At 39.2% G+C, this 24,784-nt stretch overlaps 1 protein-coding gene and 1 long non-coding RNA gene across 2 annotated transcripts; both read left to right on the top strand.

The window, feature by feature from the left end:
* Window positions 1-1,539: 1,539 nt before the first annotated feature.
* LOC121505484 lies at window positions 1,540-2,013 on the top strand. Its single transcript, XR_005991567.1, has 3 exons — window positions 1,540-1,665; window positions 1,754-1,824; window positions 1,904-2,013. It is a non-coding gene; the product is annotated as an uncharacterized LOC121505484 (long non-coding RNA).
* A 3,684-nt stretch (window positions 2,014-5,697) lies between these two features.
* On the top strand, window positions 5,698-10,191 carry LOC121505765. The gene is made up of 4 exons (XM_041781320.1): window positions 5,698-5,783; window positions 6,401-6,479; window positions 7,619-7,689; window positions 9,444-10,191. The coding sequence occupies exons 1-4, from the start codon at window positions 5,698-5,700 to the stop codon at window positions 10,129-10,131; spliced, it is 924 nt and encodes a 307-aa protein (XP_041637254.1). The 3' UTR covers window positions 10,132-10,191.
* Window positions 10,192-24,784: the final 14,593 nt, after the last annotated feature.

The raw sequence follows: 24,784 nt of genomic DNA, 5'->3' as shown, positions 1-24,784 counted from the left end.
GTGCTCATGTTACAGGAAGCAACACGTTAACTCACATAATTGAACAGCACACTGTCAAAATAGTAAAATACAGGAACATTATGGCAAGAGGTGTCAAGTGAAACCCTAAACACTAATACATCCATCCAAGTACACTCATGAAAATTTTTGCTTACTAACTTGCAAAGAAAGATAAGACAAGATAAGATAAGCTACCTTAATTGTCATTGCACATCAGGTGTATGACAAAATTGTCAATATACATTATAGTTTTGCTGAGAATAAGCAGTTGCAATCCTCCACACCACTTCCTCTGTAGTTCCTTTTATGTCCACAAGATGGGGATGCAAGCAAACTTGGACCAGTGCTGAAATCTTCACAGCAGTATCCCATGAAGTCACAGACAGCTGTTTATCAGTGTGTGTTTGGATAAGAGAATACAGATAAAGAAGTGAGCTGAATTGAATGCCATCTGCACCCAAAACATTAGAATCAGTGTGCACTGTTCCTACACTCATGAATTAAAAATGTGGGGAAAGTGGATCAATCAAATCCTAAAAATACCTTATAACATCTCATAACAAAGCCTATAGTCTGAAGTGTCTTAAAATTACTATCATTATTTTCAGTGAAGACATTAGGGCAATTTTGGTGAACTCACCTGCCACTGTTGGAGGGAAACCAGAGATTAAATTGTTTACCTCACCTGGACGGTGACGCAGCGCAAGAGCGCAGCACCTCCTCCGTCAAGGAGCTTGATGCTCCACTGACACCTGTTCGTTCTGCCACTGAATGAGGCATCAGTAACAATATTCAATAACAGTATTCAAAATGGCCGACCAGACTGCTGGTGATGTGTTACTGTATTGCTTCCTGTAACATGAGCACCATCTGCTGGGTTAGTTCAACACCTTAACCCCATACTTCTTGCTGTAGTAAAGCTAGTCAAGACTGCTGTAGTTTTTCTTAAAGAACAGCTGACTCACTGACAAAGACAAAAAGCCTGGATATATGGAGACAAAGTCAGCCATCAGACGGAGCAGAGACTCAGGTTATCAGTGAGAGAACGGGCTGATTCATCTCCACATTTGGCGACAAAGAACAACTATTAAATTCACTGCTTTTGATGTTTCTATTTCATTAAAGAGCCTTTTTACTTTTTATGTACAGTATATCATTTTGTTAATTTTTTTATGTTTTTACTTCATATGTTTTTTAAACATTTATTTTAGGGTTTCTTGCCTTTTTTGGAGAGGACAGGACAGTGGAGGGTGCAGAGAAAGTCAGGAATACTAGGAGTATGAATCACTGCCAGTAATAGGCTTACTGACCACAAAATAATCTATTTCAAATGCCGAGTCTAGTAGGGAAATAAATCAATGAAAATAGCGTCTGTAAAGCAGGAAAAATCTCACTGGGAGAATGCCCCCAGACTCCCCTAGTCTTGGGCTAAGCCCCTGATGTTGGCAACTCCTAGCTCCGCCCCTGGCCTTCCTTCCTTGGAGTTAGTGCTGCAACATTTCCAGTAAGCATGAGCTTCCCAGATCAGGAAGAGTGAGACTGTGACTCTGCAGAGTAAATAGCAGCAGACTCAGTTCCCTTTCAGTCAGAATGGGCCGTAACTGAGTTGATATTGTTTTCGAAGGAAACGATGGAAATAATTCATTTCGGGATGGGACTGAAGAGGTAACTGATATTTTTGATACTACAGGACCTCCATCACCTCATTTGTCGTGTTAAAGTTGAGGAAATCAACTTTTGTTTCTGCTTTCAGGCGACTTGGCGTTCGCAACACTTTCATCCTGCTGGTTTTGGGGAATATTGCGACTGTAATATGCATTAATGGTACGTACAGCAAAGTGGACAGGCTTCGACTCGATATTAGACATTTTCTCTGAGTTTTTGTATTGTCTGTATTTTTCAGGCCAAAGTCTTGACTGTACCAACGACTTTGATAAAACCATGTTTTGCCACTTTGGAGGGGAAAACTGTACCGAATACAGAATGACTCTTGTGAATGACAGCTGGTATGGGTAAGCTGGTCTTTACGGTTTTATTACATACCGTGTGGCCATCAGAAACAGTACCTAGAATTCACATTGTTTGCTGAATTCAGTTGAGTTTCCATTATCATTTGGCATTAAAACCAGCTGAGCCTAGTCTAAAAAGCCACAGATTCGTTGTCTAACATATTGGCTTCCAAGATTTTCAGTCTTCTTTAAATTGTCCTTTGGTTTTTTGGAGGCATGTCTTGTCCCCTCACTGTAGGATCTGCTGGCCTAACTTTCACAATCTGCTTTTTTTCTGTTCCACAGGGATAAGGGCTGTGTTTTCAAGCAGTGTGACAAAGGACAGTGTTGCTGCTCCATCCAGATGCCTTATTTTATTGCAGATGAAACTTTTAAAGCAAGAGTTTGGAAAGTAAGCAAAAACATTGAGTCAAAACCCATCAACGGTAAGTTGATCAGAAATACACTCCTCCGAAATGTGAATATCAGCTTCAGCATTTTAAAGTGGATAGAAATGTTCAAAGTTTCCCTCTTTAATTCTTTTTTTTCTACATTAACGCCCAAAACCCCAACAATCACCTCAGCCAATAAATCCATGGGGAACTCTGACAATCTGACTGCTCAAATGACTCATGTTAAAGGATCCACAAAAACGGTACGAGTATAGTCATAAGCTTTGTACAACACTTTGTTTGATTCAGACCTGCGTATCTGATTATGTTAGGTTGTGGTTTAAGTTAATGAAATGACTGTTTGATCCTCTTTTTCCCTCTTAGGAGTCTGTAGGGGTTAGCCAAACTGCAGCTAATAGAGGAAACGACTATGAAGGACGACCCTTGAAGCCAAGTAGGGTTGCACGGTATACCGGTACTAGAAAAGTAGCGCTGTTAAAAAACATACAATACCATGTGTTTTCAGCATCAACACTTTCGGACTGACAGTGTTTTACTCACTGTGTGTCTGGTCTGCAGCCACAGCACGCCCTGGCGCCTCTCTCTCTATAGTGGGTGGAGGCTTCTCTCGCTCCCAGTGTGTCTGAAGTTAGATGTATACCCAGGGCTGTATGTATGTATACCCAAGTTAGATGTATACTCAGGGCTGTATGTATGTATACCCAAGTTAGATGTATACTCAGGGCTGTATGTATGTATACCCAAGTTAGATGTATACTCAGGGCTGTATGTATGTATACCCAAGTTAGATGTATACTCAGGGCTGTATGTATGTATACCCAAGTTAGATGTATACCCAGGGCTGAGAGAAGTGCTCCCGTGGACCGGCGGACAAAAATCTTTGATTATGCAGCGTCGGCTTTTTCAAAACAATACAGACTACTTTGTTTTTTTCACTGTTGTCTTCTCGAAGCACGAGGCGTTTCCACGTCCTCCGTCAGCCGCCGCATGTTTCGCTTATTAAGCGGTGAAAATGTACAACCTCTGCTTAATCAGCAAAAATTGCTTTATTGGTTGAATTGTGCAATCGCATAATGGCGTTCTTCTGGAGAGAGCTTAATCTATATCATTAGTAGATGAGCTGAGTAGAGCACACGCAGCCCCCAGCTACAGAACTGCATGGAATCATGATGTAGTTTAATAAGGTGACACCTGGTTATTAATATAACAGTGTAAATATGACGTTAACTATGAAATAAGCCACCTGAAGTCAAGTATACTTTATTTTTTAAAAACTTCTGATTTATCACGTTAAGAATGTGTCAGTTCAACTCAGCGTATAAACAGCATAGGCTAAACAATGGGGTCAAAGAGCATGAAAATAAATAAATGTTAATGTTCAATGTAAATCTGGCAGGATTATGAACCTGCTCACTACAGCACTACAGTGCATTAAAGAAGCTGTCACAGCAATGACTCAGTACACCTCTGTGTGCTCTACTCAACACATTTTCTAGTTTTCCATTTAGTCAAAGCATACTTAAAAATTATACATGAGCACAGGGCAGGCTGTCTCTAAAGTTGTTCAATCTACATATGAGACCTAAATATTTAATTGCAATAATTTATCCATCTCCCACCCCCACCCCACCCACAGACAAACAAGCAGATGCCAGCAAAATCAACTTCATAAATATATTTATTTTATTAAGAGAGAACACTGACATGTTAAATGTTGAAAAATTATTTTAAGTGAATTTAAGAAAAAAAAAAAAAATCCATGTTCTGCCATCAATTATTCCATTAGTTTTATGAAGTTTTAGGTTTTGCCACGGTATCGTTTCAGTATCGGTAGTGAGATACTTTAGGCAGGTATTGTATCGAGGCCATAATTTTGGTATTGTGACAACACTAGAGCCAAGGACAACATATGTGGTCAGTGTGAGAAGCTACACGGCCTGGAGCAACAAGTTCAGTGACAGTAGTGACGAATGGGAATTTACAACCCTTAAGTGTCTTAATTACTGCTTTTTTTGTCACTTTTAATGCACTACACATTTATTAATTTGTTTAAATGTTAGTGAATATCAAATTTTAGATAGATATTCATATAAAACAGCCCTGTACAGTGTTGTGAAAATGACCTATCCTCATGGGAAAAGCAGATCATTTTAGTTAATCAGTGTAGAAAGATTCACAAGACGAATATTTTAGCTGTTCAAGAAGAGTGGTCAGTTGTGTCAGAACTCTGCCGTAGGAATAGTGCATAAAATATTGTTTTACGTCTAAAGGCTCCTGATGCCTCTAATTCAAAATGCTCTCCATTTTTTTTGTCTTGCATAACATCGGCTGCAAAGAAAATTACAGCAGGCGATATCGCGGTTTTATCTTATTTTTGATTAATTCCCCAGCTCTAATTTTAACAGACATCCATATGAAATAAAACTCATTTATTTAGTAAACATGACTGTCATTTGACCAATAGCAACTCTTAAGAACTGTGAAGTGTACGCTGGTTTATTGAAACTGTCTGAGTACTTTGATGCTCCAGTTAGTATTTTTTATGTCATGTAGTATTCCTTTAAGAAGAAATGTATTTTAAAAATGAAACCAGCCAACATATTTTCAAATAGGCAAGACTTGTGCAGCATTTTGAAACATTTTATTGGTTTGGGTTTTTTTGCTCTTAAATCAGGAGTAAGGCCCCGAATATGCTATGTGTTTTAAGATAAAATTAAAAGGACCTATCAGGAATTTGCTTTTTATAGTTTTATGTGTTTCTGGTTAAACTTTCATGTAATCTGGAAGTACTTCTTCAAATACAGTACAATGTAGTAAAACTACTCTTTGTCATCACATTCCTCCATTTTTGGCCTCACGCTGCCAAATTATTGCCATAAATGGGGAAACATTTACCTACATTGTTAAAGCAGATGGTGGCAACAATCATCATAATTATGCTTTTATCATCTGTACACTGTTTTATCAAAGCCTTTATGGATCCATGAGCTAAAGTGGACTCACATTTCTCTCTCCTTCCTCTTTCTTGCTCCACCATTACTTAGACAACCTCATCAACCACATTTTCTACTGACAGTGTGTTAAGATGCTTTATCATACCATTTTCATTCTGGCTTTATTTGGGTCTGAGCTAAAGTCCCTGTTTTTCCTATTTAAGGAAAATATCCTACGTGTTTTTTATTATGCCTCTGGGGACCAAAGGGGTTAAATATTTGATTTAGTGTGTAGTTTGTCTCTGGTGGTTATAATCTGCACAGAAAACAACCTAAATAACTTCCTACACGTTTCCCACAACGATGTCCTCAGATACTCTGTTCACCATCATCAACCTCTGTGTAGCTGCAGTCCTCATCAGTGGTGTTATATATGGCTGTTACATAAAGTAAGTAATGCCAATGACAGTACATCATATGAAAGACCTACAGTGCTTAACAAATTTATTAGACCACCCTAACCCTAACCAAAGTAAGGTTTATGCCACAGCTGCCCTAAATTAACACAAAAATCCCTTTTTATGTTTCTGCAATGGTTAATACACCAATATGTAGAAGCTCTTTAACCCAAATGATATTTTTCATGCTAAAATATAATTATTATTGTTATCCATGAATTTTCAAATGTACTGATTTACAAACTGAAAAAATAGTAAAGCACATTAATATTTCTTGATTAATATGTCGCATTATAGTTATTTACTTGCATTCCTGAACAGAAAAATGAGTTTTAGTGGTTGAATGTTATGCTTGATTCATTTCTGACTTCTCAGAGAAGCCCAGTGAGCCGGCTCAAATTTGGCTGAATTCAGTTTGGAATCCCTCATTCCTGTTCAAAATGGTAAAACGTGGAGAGCTCACTGAAAATGAAAGAGTCCGCATTAAAGCACTTCATGATGCTGGATGGTCTCTGAGACAAATATGACAGGTGGTCTAATAAATTTGTTAAGCACCGTATTTATTTATTTATTTGTTTATGCTAACTGATTCTTGTTTTTGTTTTCAGACTCAGATCAAAATGGTTGGACACAGTGGAAAAATGTCCAAATCCAAAACTTCTTGATGTGCATCCATCTGAGCAAAAGGTGTGGCTAATGTGAAAATTTGGAGTTGTCCAGAAATCCCAAACATGCTGCTAAGATCGCGGTTTCTTAATTATCCTTAAAAGTTACGATTTGTAAGATTCTTACAAAGCAATGCTTTTATTTTGAACATTGCACTCCCCTGTAAAGGAATTTTCATTGTTTGTAGCTGGGCACAACTTTCTTCCACTGAAACAATATACAGGGTTCCTGTAGATCCTTGAAAAGTCTTATTTGCACTAGGGCTGGGCAATTAATCACAAAGTAGATTAATTTAATGAGCAATATGGCATGCTGCAATTTCCAAACCGCAGAATATGTAATATTTCTTTAACTTAAAATGTGTCAAATTACCCGTTTAATAAATCAAATTTTTGCAGTAGCAGAGATTTTTTGCACATTTTGCAAACATTCAAGTGTCATTTTTTTCAGTAATGGTTCACAAAAATCCTTCTTTTTGTGTTTTATGTATGTTTCTTCAGTCAAAACAAGTGGCATAAAAATGATGATGCCCTTAAACACAGCAAATGACATCACATTTGCAATTAGAGCAAAAATAGTAAACTCATTCTATCTAAAACTGATGAAGCCTAGCGTTACTTCATGAAAGTCATACCACAGCTGCGATCAGCTGGTAGCCAGCCTCACCTCCTCCACCCCAGCCACCTCCTTTATAGCTTACAGCTTGTTGCACCCCCATATTCAGATTCCTCCTACTATGGATTAATTGCTTCGGAAATGATTTCATTGTTTTCAATGTGCATGGTCTTATTTATGGAATTATTTCTTACTTTTGTGTGTTTTCTGTGTGCATTAAATTGTTCCCTTGTTTGTTTGTTTCAGCAGATTATTTTTGCTTTGCTGTAAACAGACAAATCCATTTTGCTTGTGTTCTACTTGGGACACAGTAGCTCTTAATTGTTGATTGTTTCATGGAGGCATTAAGCTGCATGTCCTGTTTCCACCAGTAACCATGGGTTTCACCATCAAACCAAGGCTGATATGTCAGTGATCATGAAACTGAAACCTTTCCAGATATTTAAGAAACATTTTCCCTATGGTGTATGTAGAATCCTTCACTCAAGATGACTGAAACATTTCAGATCAGTCATTTTGATATTTCTCTTTTCTTTATGTTGCAGTTCTTGAAGCCTGTACCGCCCATCTTCTCCTCTGTCTGTGTTGAGCCTCTCTCAGACGACAGGAGACTGTGGTAAGCATCAAAAATATATATATTTTTCATGATGTATGTCTGGTACTGCCCACCTGGCAGGGAAGAATCAGAAGTTCCCCGTTTCGGTTGCCACCAGTTTTAACCAGTTTTATTTCTAAGAAGCCTTGCAGGATCAGACAAATCCACCTAATTGGATAGATAATTGTATCTGTCATATGTATATTGAACAAAAAAACTCACTAGACATCTGCATTTTTAGGGTGCATTCACACCAGAGCTGTTTGGTCTGCTTTAAACGAACTCTAGTCTGTTTTCCCTGATAGTCCGCTTTGTTTGGAGTGGTGTGAAAGCTCATATGAACTCTGGTGAGGAACAAACAAGTGGACTCTGGTCCACTTGAAAACAGGTGGTCTCAGCCCGCTTCCAAACGAACCCTGGTGCGGTTCATTTGAGGTTTGAAAGCAAAGCGGAGCAACTTGTGAACCAACGGCAGAAAGTGGCATAAAGCGTAATGATATATGGATTTATATGTGATTTAATACACTCACATACATGTTAGTTCCTCGCTTGGCATCTGTGTAGCCATAGCAACACGTCGTACTCAGGTGCTGATATATTCGTCTCATGTAAAGAACGACATGCTGGACAGCTCACCGCCTTGCTGGCTGCTCCTAATGCCCCAATGCACCCCCAAACAGAGTAAATTTTGGGGTTTTATTCATTGTTTATGTAGGAAAAGACAGCCAGAAAGAGACGGATTTCTGGTTTCATCTTCTTCTACACATTCTTTTCCTCTTCATCGCCGTTTGTTTGTGACGACAGCGCCCCTAGCAGGCAGAGGTTGCAGGTGTTTAGACAGTTTGGTCTGTTTGAGCCAAGAGCAATGTGAATGCAAACCAAACCAAAGGAAAGTGCAACAATGTTGCAATTACTGTTCCAAACTGGACCGAGTCCCCCGGACTATCAGGTGTGAAAACGACCTTCGTTAGTCTGAGCTTATGAACTCACCAGGAGGCCGCCATGTTTTGGTCTGCACTGGTAGTGTGACATCACAGTGGTTCTCAGCGTACTATGTCTTAACCGGCTGTCACATGCTGATAAGCACGTCTCATGCACAGACAGTTGTAAGATTTGAGGTCTTGTCCATTTTTTCCAAGCACCACAAGTGGGCATCGGTCAAAATAGACAGGAAAATTATCAATAGAGAGCCACATTTACCTTGTTGTAGCAAATATGTACGTCCACAATGGTAGAATATGTTTGTTTCTTGATGAACCAGATGAAGGCCAGGAGCTAAAATGTGTCTGTTTCATAAAGTTGTTTTCTATTTATGAAGCTCTCTGTTTCCACACCAGTACAATATGTTGCAGGTGAAGATAAACACAGAACAAAAACACTTCCAGTTTGTGCTTTTCAAAGTAAAAGCCCACTTTAGCATTTTCTTTGGAGAAACTCCCTTCATTAGTACATACTACTTTTATACGGACCAAAAAGTGGTGAGTTTGTAAGATCAAATTTACTCAAAATGCAGATATCTAGTGAGTTTTCTCTGAGAGATACAAATATCTGTCCAGTAAGATGAAGTTATCTGATCATGTTGGGTTCCTTTAAATATTTTAAACTAAACACAGTTCTTGCTCTGATGTATGAATCTATTTTTTAAATAATCTGAAGATAAGCAAGAAAGAAAATCCAGAGCTCCAAACAGTTACGTAACTAAAACTTTTAATGCAACTTCCTTCAAGAATTTCCTTGTGATTTTAAGTTTGAGGTGACCATTTCTCTGTGTTTAGGTTTAAACATCCACTGAAAGACTCCAGTGATGGGAGCCTTCAACAAAGCAGTGGAATCGGCTCTGGCTCCTCTTGTCTCAGCGACGCCAACTCAGAACCTGCGGGCATTATAAGTGAAGTTCAGGATGCCACCAGGAAAGCCCTCTCTAAGATCATCCCCACATCACCTTTGACCACTGGCCTAATGACAGACTTTCCCCAAGACAGCAGTTTGCTCTGTGCTCCTCACAACCTTTGTGATGTCCAAGATGAGGACATGAGTCCCGGGTTGTCTGCGTTCCTAAATAAAACCTTCTCCATCCCAATTCCTGGTGACCCTGTTCAGACTGCGACAGACATCTCTGAGGTCCAGATTGAAATGCCCTGTGAGACTGCGTACCGTCCAAGTGAGGGTGCCACTGTGGTCTCTACTTACCAACAGGCAGCACCATGTCCACCCATCACTTTGCCTTTCTCTTTGATACCCACTGACATTTCCTATCAGTCGTGCAACACAGATTCAGGGACATATACATTTCAACACTCCGGTATATCCTCCGTCTCCAGTGGAACAAACACAACCCCATCATGTGATCCTGTATGTAGAGTTGAAGCTGCATGTGAGGGTTTTGAAAATGGAAAAATTGATGCCGAGGCCATTGTTAGTGATGAAAATCCCTGCTCTGTGCCTGCAGAGTCACACACATAGGCGGTTTTACCATTAGGCAAAGGTAGGCAATTACCTGGGGCCTCATCCAAGGGGGGCCTCAAGAATTTGCCTAGGTTTTTTTTTCCTTCAATTGTAGCTCACTTATGTTTTTGCCACTCCCCAGGTCAAAGAAAATTATTCATTATTAGCATTTAGAGCCGTGAGGAACATCATAAAAACAACGCAAGGCAGAGTGCAGCTGCAGCATCACCTCTGCTCTCTCAGTGAGTCTTGGCTCCACACCTCTGACTAGTTTCTTGCACAAGGGTCTTAACAAATGTCAAAGCCAGAGGATTTTGCCTTGTAGTACCAAAGTTCTTCCCCTGAGTGGGATTAAAACAGCTGCTCTCAGCATAACAAATACTTTCTCTGCGTAATTGTCCCTCAACCACAAACACAGACATCGCATCACGCTTTGGTGAGCGACTCAGTTCTATCTCCAGCCTGATTTAATCCTACATTAAAACAAATCTGTAATGCCAGACTAATTTAACCTAATTTTATTTACATAAGATCTTATTTTATGTCATCAAGAATTGAACTTGTGGTCTTAGATGCTTAAATTTAAACATGACATCATTTATAAATCCTGTGGCATATTTAACTCCAGCTCTCATTAAATGGTAGAAATCCTTCTCATAAGGGGGAAAATGACTCAATAACTGAACATTCAATCCTAGTCTGGATGTGTCCTAGGACAAGTGAGGTCGGCATGTTTGATCTTGGCGCAGCTCATCCATGATTACGCACGGAGATGGCCCCGTTCATGATGCATGCAGGGATGTCAGGGGGATTCAGAGAGTGGACATGAAGAAGAACTACTCTAGGGGCTCAGACATGTGCTTTAACATCAAGTTTTTACAAGTAGATGGGTTTGTATCTATATAAGCAGTAATAGCACCGAAGTACAATGAATCTCCGCAAGATCCTCGTCTCTGTCTCCGTCCTCCTTGCCTCCCCATCTCTCTCTCGTCTTCCCGCTGGACTCTGTGCACTGATCCCAGTCCAAGTAAAATAAGGGTCAGATCAGGCATTGTGGACGACAGGTTGCTGTTTTAAATCCATAAACAGTCATGATAAATGTATATTTATAATGAATATTACAGTCTTGTAAATTCATCATCAGTGGGTCATAAAAATGTTAAAATCTGTAAAAATTGGCCTATGTTACAAGGGCAGCATATTTTTGCCTGACCTGTTTAGATTACCTGCAGGTAAATTCTCTTTCAAAAGTAGCTAATTAACTCTTTAGTGTGCAAACATGCAGCACCCATCAAATAGTATCTGCACCTAATATTGGAACATTTCTCTTTATAAACATTACAGCAGCCTTTACATCAGCTTTTGTTATATTGACGTTGCTAAAAAAATTCCCCAGCCAACAGGGCGTTTCATTGGAGCAAATCCGGCCCCCGACCCAAAATGAGTTTGACACCCCTGTTTTCCTACAGTATGATTCAATGAAAAAATTGCTGAAAATAGAGCCTATTTTATTTTTCTCTTAACATAATAAAACCCCATGTAATACAGCTGATTTGATGCAGAAATACAAATTAACTGCATCAGGTTCTTAATGGAACCTTGGACCAGATACACTTACTAAGATATTGTACCTGAAAACATGAAACCCTAAGAACAGGAGAGTACATGAACTTTAGAAAATGATGAAGAGAAGCCACAAGTTTGTGCATTTTTATTCTCTGTCTAAGGTGGATGCAGTTTTTCCAGCTTGATGTAACCAACCATTCACTAATACTTAATCTAACACATGTTGGTTATAATGCAGATTTTCTTACACTGAATGGAGTTAAATGTGTTATTAGTCAGCACTGCACACTGTACTGCTTCTGTTGAATCACGTTTATATGGCGGTCATCAAAGAAGTTGAGGTGAGTGATATTAGGGGGGCCTCACACTGGTCTTTGCCTGGGGCCTCCAAGTCACTAAAACCACCCCTGGTCACACAGCATCCCTGCAGTGGACTACGACCATCAGCTGTTTCAACACCTAGTGGAGCCGAGTGTTTTCATTTCAGACATGAAAGGTGGTGAGAACGAGGAACATTGCAACCATCCTGAGGACCCTTACATCAAGACCCCTCAAACAGTATAAAACTCTGAGCTACAGAGACCTCTTCTGGCCCTGATCTCAGCTGATCAGTCCATGCCGATAATCACAGACAGCGGCTACCAGTGCTTGTAGAGCTACTATTTTTTATGCACTTGCTTTTAGTTGTTTTGAGTTTCTTTGAATTCAGGGAATGTAAAATATGAGAGGAGGTGGATAATGCTGATTGTTGTGTGACTAAAGTTTCTGTTTCAGTTTACTTTAAAGCAGCAGCGGAGGAGAGAAAATGAAACTCAAGGTTCTTTTTAGTTCAGTGGAGGCCATCCTGTGGACCACATGAACTGTGTTTGATCTTGAAACTGTATTGCTGCCATTCTTGGCCAGGTCTCCTTTGAAAAAGAGATCTTTGATCTCAGTGGGACTAACCTGGTTAAATAAAGGTTAAATGAATAAACATGTGGCTCACTCAGTGCAGCCTGCAAGTGTAATACAGTGCTTAACTCTGTACACCCTAACCCTAACCCAAGTAAGGTTTATGCCACAGCTGCCCTAAATTAACAGCATTGGTAATTACCAAAGTCATTGTTTATGTTTCTGCAATGGTTAATACACCAATATGTAGAAGCTCTTTAACCCATATCATATTTTTAATGCTAAAATATCATTATTATTGTTATCCATGAATTTTCAAATGTACTGATTTACAAAAAAAAGCTGAAAAAATAGTAAATCACAGTGTCTTGATTAATATGTCACATTATAGTTATTTACTTGCATTCCTGAACAGAAAAATGAGTTTTAGTGGTTGAATGTTATGCTTGATTCATTTCTGACTTCTCAGAGAAGCCCAGTGAGCCGGCTCAAATTTGGCTGAATTCAGTTTGAAATTCCTCATTCCTGTCCAAAATGGTAAAACGTGGAGAGCTGACTGAAAATAAAATAGTCCGCATTAAAGCACTTCATGATGCTGGATGGTCTCTGAGACAAATATGACAGGTGGTCTAATAAATTTGTTAAGCACTGTATATAAAATATAACATTTCAATTTTGTGATTACTGATGTTGAGTTTTTTGCATCATTAAATGATTTTTATAAAGACTAGACATTTGATTAAAATACACTAAAATATCCAGTAAATGTTTTGTTTAATGTATTGAAAAAGCAGCTTAAATTCTGTTAAGCCAATCAAATTAAACATTATTCTTTACATTCAAGTCTAAAACTTTAATGTTGGTTTAAGAGATTGTAATGACAGCTATACAATAAAGTTGTCCCTTTTTAGGGTTGTGGGTTAATATCGTTATTGAACTAAAAGTTTTCTTCACTTCCTAAAAAAATTTGGTGGTGACAATGAAATTTATGCGGCAGTTTCAGAAACCAAACTTGCCCATCAAAGTTTTCTTGGCTGTTCGGGATGTCTCATCACACATCATGACCTTAAAGCACAAAGTGTTTATACTGTTATTGCTTTTTGTTGTAAGCATCTGTTATTATTATTATTATTATTATTATTATTACATTTTCATGATGTATTTTTGTTGTAGCATCTTTTTTACAGGTTTATGATCATTTTTCTTGCTGCAGTGTTTCAAAGAATCACCTGTAACATTTAGCACCTTAAGATGCTATTTTGAGTCCATAAAAACCTTGAGGCTGTGTTTACATTTGTTTTGTTTTGTTTTACTTTTCCTCACTGATAATAGAAATATCTGCCAGTCTGTGCAGTTGCTGTCCAGGGTTGTGTAATTACTTCTTCACTTCCTCTCTGTGAAACTGCTGATGCACTCCAACAGAAAAACGGCCGCTCGCTTGGTCAGCTGTAACGATCAAACATAACTCAATGGAATCAGTCTGGAGAAACTGATAGGAAATGATACAACCGAGGAGATTTTTTCAGTAGAAAATGGTTTGATTAATCATGTTGCATTAATATTATGTGTCCTATGTACTTAATGTTCATGTGATCAAATGAATATTTTTTGTGCTTCTATGTGCTCCTGTTTTAATCTGCTACTTTTGTGAATTGCCCCACCGGGGACAATAAAGTTCTTGAAGTTGTGACCTTTGGGGTTGGATGTTTGCATCCAAGAGACATGCTGCTGGGTGGTAATCGTTGCTTACCCAGCAAATACATGAATTTTTTAAAATCTATTTAAAATGTACTGTTATGAATAAAGGAAGCTCAAAAACTCTTGTCTAGAACACTAAACAGAGCTGTTTACAGAAAAAGTAACGAAATGCCGGACCAAAGGACCCAAAAGCAGACACAGGATACAAGCACGTTCTAGTCCGTTTAATCAGAAAATAGGTTTGTTACACAGGAGGTCAAAACAAGCAGGCAGAGGTACAAAAACGGCAGGCTAACTCGGAAACTAGGACTAGAAACTGGGTCAAATAAATCACGGAGGTCAACATGAAATAAGGCTTGAAGGAATTGTACACAAAGGAAACAAGACGATCTCGCACAGCAGACAGGGAGTGAATGAGCTAAATACATGAGGAGGGGAACACTCAGCCGGGGATCACCAGGTGCAGCCACTCGACAATCAACACAGGTGAGACACATGAGGATGATCAGGACGCGGGGAAACAGGTAGGGATGGGCAGGAAGGAGTGATCTGGAAAAGAGACAAAAGGTAAGTAACCAAAATAAAACAGGAAATGACAAACTAGAAACATGAGGGAGAAAGTAACTTAACTAGCTCAGCCTGGAGATGTGACAGAAAAAGCTTGTTTGGGAAATGAGCTGCACCTTAAATACCACTTCTTATTCAAATACAGCAACATCAACAAAACAGCTTTCTATGGTTGTATTTTGGTCAAAGACTTCACAGAAAGACAAACAAGTGTTCTTCATGTTATGAGGGAATTCAATGTGAGGTTCAGCAAAGAAAAGAAAGCAGATTATCACATGAAAGCAGCATTTGTGTGTAGTTTTGACCTCTGCCTCCACCTGGTGTTATAAACAGAACTGACACACCATTAAAAAATGCCATCAACCTAAAAACGTTGTACCTATCTTCACATCTTATGTGTATGGAGCTAGAACTGTCTCAGAAAGAATAAATGAACACAGAAATGAATAAATTCACAAAACAGGATTCACAAACGTATTTTGGGATTTATATATATATGTGTGACGCAAAACACAAAAACATTTTCAATGCACCAGAAAATGTGTTTTAATTCATATATAAATAAAAAAGAAATGTACACATAAAAATAAGATTTGTAAACATGTTTGTGATGCACACACAAATATTTCTTGTTTTAAATATATGCAACAAAAATTCACAAATGTATGCACGTAAAGATATTTGTTAGTTTCATAAAATACATACGTGAACTATCTAACGCGCATTTACAACGTGCTTTTCATTTGTAAACCTCCCTGCATTTGTGTGTGGATGTTTTGAGACTCGTCTAGTGGTGACAACATTTACAAAAGCATTTTTTTCTACATGGGGCCCGTCTGCAGCCAATCAGGCATCTCGCTCCTTTACAGCCAATCACAAGACTGTATCCCCACGAGGGGCGTTATGTGACATCACTTCAGCGGGCAACGGATCTAGAATGATGTAGATCTAGACCCATTCACTACAACAGAAATGGCATCTGGAAGCGGCGAGACAGTAGTGGTTATTCTAATGACTGTGCCGGTGGAACGGTCACAGGAGTAAAAGGAGCTCACTTGGAGGAAAGTGAGTGAGGAGGTCGGGTTGCCTGGTAAGTTGTACAAACATCCGTCCGTCACTCCTTTTCTGACATCTATGACCAAGTTAGCGCCATAGTTAGCACTGCCCGAGTTAGCATAACACAGTCAGGCATGCTAATTTTCCCCTCACTACTCGACAGTTACTTTTTTTTTTCAGATGAGGTATGATATAGTAAATGAAAGAAACCGAGGGACACGTATTTTTAGGAGAGGAGAAAGGAGACAGAGAGGAGTGGGTCGGGTGCAGGTAGGGTTGCCACCTTGGATTTGTGAAAAAAAGGGACACTTGAACAAATGTTTGGGGCAGAGGGCTCAGGCATTACCAGTTCAGACTGACCAAATTAACATAAAATCAGGGTTGCCAACTTTGGCTTGCTGGCTGGAGTGAGATTTTGTTCATTATACATGCGCGGACTCAATGATGGCGACGTATTCGGACTCATTTCACCATTAGGGTTTAAAAAGTATGTGTCTTACACAAGCCCTAACACACACACACACACCCACACACACACATACACACATAATAGCAACAACTACTGAAGGATATGAGTGTGATAAACAACAATTTACTGTGCTTCGTTATTTGCCAGCAAACCTTGAATAAAATAGATATGGACCGCAGAGGCCATGCTCACAATGCCATAAATTTAATTGGGGATAAAAACTTGTTAGGTCAGCCACTTATGAAATCTTAGATTGTGTTGTGAGCTTAGTTCAACTGCGATGGTCTCATTTCTGAAGACTGTACCTGAGTCTCATCATCTCATCATCATCTTTATTTTCCCTCTCTTCTGACGATGTCCCATTCCTGCTGCCTCTGTCTTCTGCAAGCGCCAGTCCCTCGTCTCTCTCCCTCTCTCTCACCTTCTTAAAGTATTTCAGTATGCTCATCTGCAGTAACACAGTTGGTAAGTCTTTCTTCAAAACATACATTGTGGCTACTTTATCAGTTGCACAGAAAAACTAACTCCTACCGGAGCAAAAGAGGACGTTTGGTCACATTAACGTAAGCTAGCTAATGGTTAACAGTTAGCCCATTCAGCTATTATCCTTTGTACCTTACAGAGCATTTATTCCAGCAGTACTCAACCTTAATCTACCCAGGAGCCACATTGTCTTAAAAATACTATTGCAAGAGCCACAATCCAAAACCGGGCATTTGATGATCAATCTATCCATAGTTGAAATAAAACAGTGAACTGGTGGATTATTGTGTTGTTCAGTGGGATGAAATACAGAAAAATGTTTGTATAATGTCAGAAGAAAAGATATTTCATTGATATGCATATGTTTTTATTTATATAAGCTCCACCTGGACTAAAGTCTTAAAATATCAGAATGTGCTGACTTAGAGCTATAAGGAGCTTTTCAAAGAGCTGATGAATCATGGGTGTCTGTTTGGGTATTTATATTCCATATTTTGACATTTACTGTAGTTCTGTGACTCTGTTAACTTAAAGTTATGCTTTCTATTTTTTTCCCTCCCATTATTATTGCTTTTAGCTAAAGGGGGAGGGTCCCCATATTGGTCTTTGCCCTGGGCCTCCAAATGGATATGCTTCACACCTGCAGCTCCCCCCCTCACACATTTTTCTGTTTCTGCCTTTTTGACAGTATTCATCATTAGTACGTTTAAGAAAGTAATAAACCATCCATGTTTGGAAAAGTTTTACTCAATTTTACATTATTTCAGAATGTGATCCGTGCGTGTTTGGCTCGTTGATGATGATGCGCATCGCAAAAGTCATCATCAAATACGAGTATGGGAGAGCATCGGCACGGAGTGACTGAAGAAATGTGTTAAAACGAGGGCATTAGAAGCTTTACCTTGAACACAAGGCAGGACAGCACACCCCTATTAACTTACGGAAGAAACGCAACACCAGCGGACTTCTTCTACGCTCTTTTACGCATGGTCCGCCGTCCTGGGTGCACCCGACATAAAACACAAGTTTTAATTTGAATTTGTAAGTTAAAGTCTGTCTTCTGTCTGTGGACTTAGATTTATTGATATTAGCCTTAAAAGAGCTGCAACTGGTCACTAAAGTGTGGTGGCCCTGAAGGCCAACAGGAAATAAAAATTTCAAAAGTGCAAAATATATTTCAGAAAACACAAAAACATTTCACAATACACAAAAACATTTCACAAAACACAAAAACATTTCACAATACACAAATACATTTCACAATACACAAAAACATTTCACAAAACACAAAAACATTTCACCGATCGCAAAATACATTTCACGAAACCGGAAAGGGTAGGACCATGGTACCTGTTTGTGATTGGCTAAACCCAAGTCTGTCCGGCATCAGTCATTTATCATTTCCTGTTTACACTTCTTACCGCAATAGCTGAGCCAACGTGAAATTTCAAGTGTCTACCGGCATGGAAGAGGAACTTGAGTTGATAGCGGAATACTTCAACAAGGGAAATACATATAGTGTGATTCTTGATATGCTCTCCTCATATCATGACACACACATTTCAATTGGAACCCTAAAATCGCGCTTAAAGTGTCGTGCCAAAAGAAGTACCCCCCGTAGGATTTGTATCCCCCTGCCGCCTTTGCCGAAGGAGCTGACTATTGACTATCAGGCGTAGATTTCGCCTCAGTGAATAAAAATGACAATAAAAGAATGTATAAAGCAGAAGATTAGTTTTGATCATCTGTTTTATTCATCATTATCGTGTTTTGTCGGTAATATCTTTTAAAATAAGATCTTTTAAGTGAACGTTTTAATACTGCAGCTTGGTGCACACTCATTACGCTGAACTGAGAACGCATCTTTTTCCTCCTGCGTCCTGTCATTGTATTTTGGCGGCGTGTTGGACATCAAATCTGGGTCCACGCTGCTGTACATGAGTAACAGACATATTTTCTTCATAACTGTTATCATCTTCTATTAGCGCTGTTTAGCGTCAACCCGCTGACATGCACTCACCACTTCCCACTTCCGCCTCGAGGTATTTCAAAATAAAGGTCCTGCATAGCCAGATCACTGAATATTAACTTGTCTATTGACCAATCTGAACAAGATTTATGTACAGAGAGATCAATTTTAGACCATTTATTTCAACACATCGTCCACTTCGACTGCATCCCACTCTAAACAAGTGTTTCACAGTGTAAAGAACTGTAAAAAACAAAGGAACATTTAATTGCGATCAAATATGTCATCTCTTCAGGGTGCATAAATGGTGCAAAGTGTATCCCCCTCCAGAATGCTCAAATCATGAACTACCATCATAACATTCATTTTGTGTTCATTTCTGATCAAGCCTGATAATACTGGAGAGTTTGAACAGGTTAACTCACTTCTATTTCAAGTTACAGGGGGATACAAATTATTTCAGGGCCAAATCTAGGCCTGATGTATTTGTTATCCCCCCTCCAACTTCAAGAGTAATGCTTCAAACTTTTCCAAAGTCCCAAATGTTATCAGTTGTGATGACAGCTGGTCAAGAAAAGACAATTGAGGCAGGGGCCCTCAACCCTGGCTTGTGGGTGGGGGGCACAAATTATTTCAGGGCCGAATCGGGGCCTGCTTTGTTATATCCCCTCTAACATCAAGAGGAAAGCTCAAAACTGTTCCAATTTCACAAATGTCATCAGTTGTCATGAGAGCTAGCCAAGAAAAGTCTATTGAGGCAGGGGGCCCCACCTCTTCCTTGTGGATGGGGGTACAAATCCTGGCAAGGCTAAAATGAGACCTAAAATCATTTGTAATTTGCATTAAAGCAAAGACAAGGCAGTAGTACACCATTTATGCACCCTGAAGAGATGACATATTTGATCGCAATTAAATGTTCCTTTGTTTTTCACAGTTCTTTACACTGTGAAACACTTGTTTAGAGTGAAATGTTTTTGTGTATTGTGAAATGTTTTTGTGTTTTGTGAAATGTTTTTGTGTTTTGTGAAATGTTTTTGTGTATTGTGAAATGTTTTTGTGAAATGTTTTTGTGTATTGTGAAATGTTTTTGTGTTTTGTGAAATGTATTTGTGTATTGTGAAATGTTTTTGTGTATTGTGAAATATATTTTGCGCTTTTGAAATATTTATTTCCTATTGGCCTTCAGGGCCACCATACTAAAAAGCCATATGTGGCTCGAGAGCTGCGGGTTAAGTATCACTGATTTATTCAAAACAATTATTATATAGTTTGTTAAGCCCTGGGTTCTGTTGTATAATTAAACCATGACATAAGACGCTGACTAATTGTTTACCTTGGTACAATTGCTGCTGCACTGTGCCACTGTTCTGAAGCGGCTGGACGTTAAGTCCCACCCCACTGTGCTGTGATTGGCTAGTTATTCACAGGCTTAGGGCCGTTACCTTGAGCAGCTGTCCAATCAACACGGGGATAAACATTGCACACCAATCAGAGAGTAATTTGAGAGCGCCAAAGCGTTTGATTCTAGCGTGAGAATAGTTTGAGTGGCGTGTGAGCATGAGACAGGAGGTGAAAGCGTATGTCACACGCCAGAAGCGTGAGAGTTGGCAACCCTGATAAAATTCGGCTCGTTTCTTTCGTGCTGGTGGCTTACATGTATTTGCTCCATCTCCTTCCTCGTCAGTAGTCTCTCCTCCCATTTCAAATGAAGACGCCATAACTTGATGAAAAGAAGACCTCAGCGCAGACGTCTGCTAACTCAGCTTGCTGTCTCTCTTCAGTCAACTTTCCCTCCCTGCTTGCGTGAACCGCTTTGAGCGCTGGGGCGCGTGCAAGTAGCGTACACATAGACGGGAAGAAAACAGAGACAATTTTAAATAGCCACAGAAGCATGGGGGACCTTTCTAGACTACAGAACTAAGGAAATCAAATGAGGATTTTGCATTTTCCCCAAAAACGGGACAAATTGTGTCCCGGGAGAGATTTGTTTTTCCCAGGACAGCTGGTAAAAAAAGAGAACGATTCTGGGGAAAAACGGGATGGGTGGCAACTCTAGGTGCAGGGCCATCTGGACTTCCAGGAAGATGAGGGCTCAGCAGCAGCATCAGGACCAGCAGATAAGGTGTCAAGTTTGTTGACAGCACACTCAGCATAGGAAATATTCAGGGAGAAATGTCTTCATAGGCTACAAATGGAAAGTTGTTTTTATGTGGACAAACAAAAATATAGTGTCATAGCTGAACCTGTATACTGTGTTCATATGTACACTTTTGTATTTTATCAGAACATCATGTACTCCTCATCACTATTTCTATTAGCATTCAGAATTTCATAATAATAATAAGACAGGTATCAAAGCACTGAAAAAAACTTTATTTTGGTGTTTATATGAAAAATAAAAGTGCAGGAAGTTTGCTCCTTGGTGCTGTGGCTGTCTCTTAAAAGCGCTGTGGTGATGTGATGCTTTTTGCACTACATGGTGAATTGCAATGAGACTGCTCCTGCTGAGAAGTAGGCCATGAGGTTTTCAGATTGCAGTGATTATATCCAGGATGATCTTGTAGACAGAGGGAACACTGAGCCAGAAGCTGCTAGCAAGTGTCCTGAAGGAGTTATCAGTGGAAGATATCTATAACACAAGAAAGACATGTAATGTAACTGAGTAGCAGAGACCATGAAACATTATCATTATATTATTACATGTGTACATGACTGCACATGAGTGTCCTCATGTCTTCTGCTGTATATAGGAAATGGCGGTATGTGAAATCTACCAGTCACTTTTATTTTTCCATTCATCTGGGTGAGATCATTTCCTGCCTCTGTTTAATGTAGTTAATGAAACTACATATGGTCATATCTACCTGAATGGCAAGACAATAGCAGAAAGCAGGACGAAGGACGACATTTATCAGTTACTTTTGTTGAAGAGATAAACACATGCTAAACAACCATAATCACTTACGATCACGCGCCACGATACGCTGAATGTTTACCGCACTTTGGGGAGAGGGAAACTAAAAGGCTAAACAACACAGGCCATGTTCTGCAGAGCAAGAAAAACACAGACATGAACTTAACCAGCTAACTGCTAGCATTGCTTTTTGTTCTTTATTCAGTCACGGGTACAGTCTCAAGAAAAAAAAGAGAATGAATCATGACTGTGCTACCCGACGCCAGGAAGCTGAATAAACCAGACACAATCACAACAGAACACTAACTTACCTTTATCAGTGGATAGCTTCTACAGAGCTCCATTAGCACCGCTCCCCTCCTCTTGGCCACAAATGAGGGTCCATTCTTCTTCTCTTTTCTGTCACTTTCTTGCGATGAGGGACAGAAAATGTTACGTACTCCACTCGTTTGGTCGATAAATGCAGCAGTAAATAACGCAAATACTCGACATTTTCTTAAAATGCCCCCGCTCGGGCTCTGCGGCGGCGACTCTGAATGCTCTCTGAACGGCCACAATGCGCAAGTGTAACAAAGCATTGTGGGAAATGTTGTTTGAGGTTTACACTTCAGGCAGACAGTGAATGACATTAAAGACTACTTCTACAGTATACCACCTCGTCCCTCATGCTACTTCTTCTTCTTCTCTGGTGTTTTCCGCTCTTTCCATTTTCTCCAACCTATCGTCCCTCACACACCGACTGACCTTTCTGATATGGAGGGGAATGAAGTTTCTATTTAATCAGTAATGGATGTATGAACAAATGTGACACATTACCTTTTATGAGTGGTAAAGTAATGAAGTATATATATACTATGTTAACTTACTGCCTTTTCAAAAAAATATTTCATGTTAAAATTTCACAAAAGTTACTGTCATCCCTGGAGATTAGCCAAAAATATCCCATAGGGTTTTGGGACACCCCTGACACTGGACCTATATATTTAATTATTTACCTCAAAACAGGCTGTAACATTTTTCTATGTCAGCTTTGTTATGTTATGAGGCTATATAGCTCATTTTGCCCAACAGAGATTGCTGTCCTGACTTTCATTTAAAGGGAAAAATAACCACACAGGCTATTTTGTTAATTTTGTGTTGTGAGCACACAAGGAAATATGGTTTATATTACTGAAAGACAGCATGTTTACCATCAGGTTGACCAGCTAGTAAAATATACATGATTATACCTTGTAAACTAACTTTGAAACTTCACTAGACACACACAGCCCCCCCACCCCACACACACACACACACACACACACAGGTCTACCAGAGCTGGATTGAGAGAACTGCATTTAAATGGATGATATTCATTATATTTTAGTTTTTATTTGAACTGTTTTTGACAGTCAGAGAAAACATTTTTATTTAATTTTTGTACAGTTTGTACAGGCACAGTAAGTTTGCCACTTGGATTACATTATTGCCAGCAAAAAGCTGAGGGCATTTTGAAAAAGAAGAATGTCTCAAGTTATTGTTAAACTTGTTAAATATACAGTTGTTCTGCACTTGAGGTTTGCAACATGTGAAAATAAAAAAGTAAAGTGTATAAGAAGCCCTGGATTTTTTCTCTCTCATTATAATCACATTACAGAAAAATCAGTGATACATTGATGTTCTTCATTCAGTTTATACATTTTGTTATGGTTTCCATTTTGTGATTTTGAGACAGCTTTGGATAGAGGTTTTGTGGGGACTGATAAGCAGTAAGGGCTAATATAGCATTTTTCTTAGCAAAAGTACCATTAATCATATAGTGTGACTATACCTATGTGTATAACCTGCTAAGTCAGTGATAATTCAGGTGAAAAAGGTTTATTAAAGTGCCTGTAAAAAAGATGAGTTGATAGTTAATTATAAAATACCGTAAAGTAATAAAAAAATCAGTTCATTCTGTATTTTTAGTGAACACCGCAAAAACCATAATTTTTAGTGACAGTAAAAAAGCGTCAATTTTACAGTAATATAATGGAAATCCTGCTGCCAGTTGTTTACTGTTTTTTTACGGGACAATTTTTAACAGCGCAGAGTTATGGACAGCTGGAGCAGAGGAAGGGATAAAACGTTTCTCTTTCTCTCTAATATGCTGTGACCCTGATGGCAACGAATACTAGCCAATCAGAAGCAGGGTAATCTGTTTTTTTTTCCGCTAAGGAAAACGTCAGTGACGTTTAAATGAAAAGCGCGACTGATGGTGGACTGTAGGAGAGTTCTTCTGAGCAACAATGCCCGGGACAAAGTGCAAAATCCTGTAACTAAAAGAAAAACGGAAGATGAGTGCATTAAATCAATAATAAAGAATTTGTGAATTCAGGATGATATTTATTTGTGTGTGCAAATTTTAATTATCAGAGGTTTACTCTGTATAAAATGTACTTGGTACGTCAGTCTATATTTGATATCCCATCTGTTTTCTATTTTTAAGTAATATGAAAAGGTGGCTTAACTACTTCTTGTGGTCATTGTCCTGAAACTCGGGGGAGGATTGTTAAACTGTACGGTGGGTACAGTTTTGCAAAATTGCGCACAGTTAACCAATGTGTCCACATGGATGTAAATTGGCAATCTGTACCTGCAGTTTTCAATCCATCCCCATGGATTTTTCTCTCTCCGGAACCTAGGGGGCCTCCATAGCAAAAGTCGCTTGTTTTGCACTTGTTTTCACAGGCCTGGTTACTTATTTTTCTCATGGGATCTGGCAACACTGACTGAATCTGTTCCTCCAGCCATGGCCTCAGCCTCTGTTGACCCTGCTGCTGCATGCTGCAGTCTGATGATTCAGGTGTGCACAAAGGTATTCAGGATACATGCTTCACAAGAGTTTCAGTAGAACGTGTAAATTTCTCTGGAGCTGAGATTTAATCAGAGGTTCCTCCTCTATTGAATTCAACCACTCAAGGACTACACAGGTATGACTGTACTCCTCCTCTCAGCAGAGACTCCACTTACAGGAAATGATCATGAAATGTGGATCCTTGCGCAGGTATTTGATCACTTTCTCAATGCCTTCACTCTG

This window comes from Cheilinus undulatus, linkage group 23, assembly GCF_018320785.1.
Source record: "Cheilinus undulatus linkage group 23, ASM1832078v1, whole genome shotgun sequence".
Taxonomy (NCBI): domain Eukaryota; kingdom Metazoa; phylum Chordata; class Actinopteri; order Labriformes; family Labridae; genus Cheilinus; species Cheilinus undulatus.
This window is presented reverse-complemented; position numbering and strand designations above follow the sequence as displayed.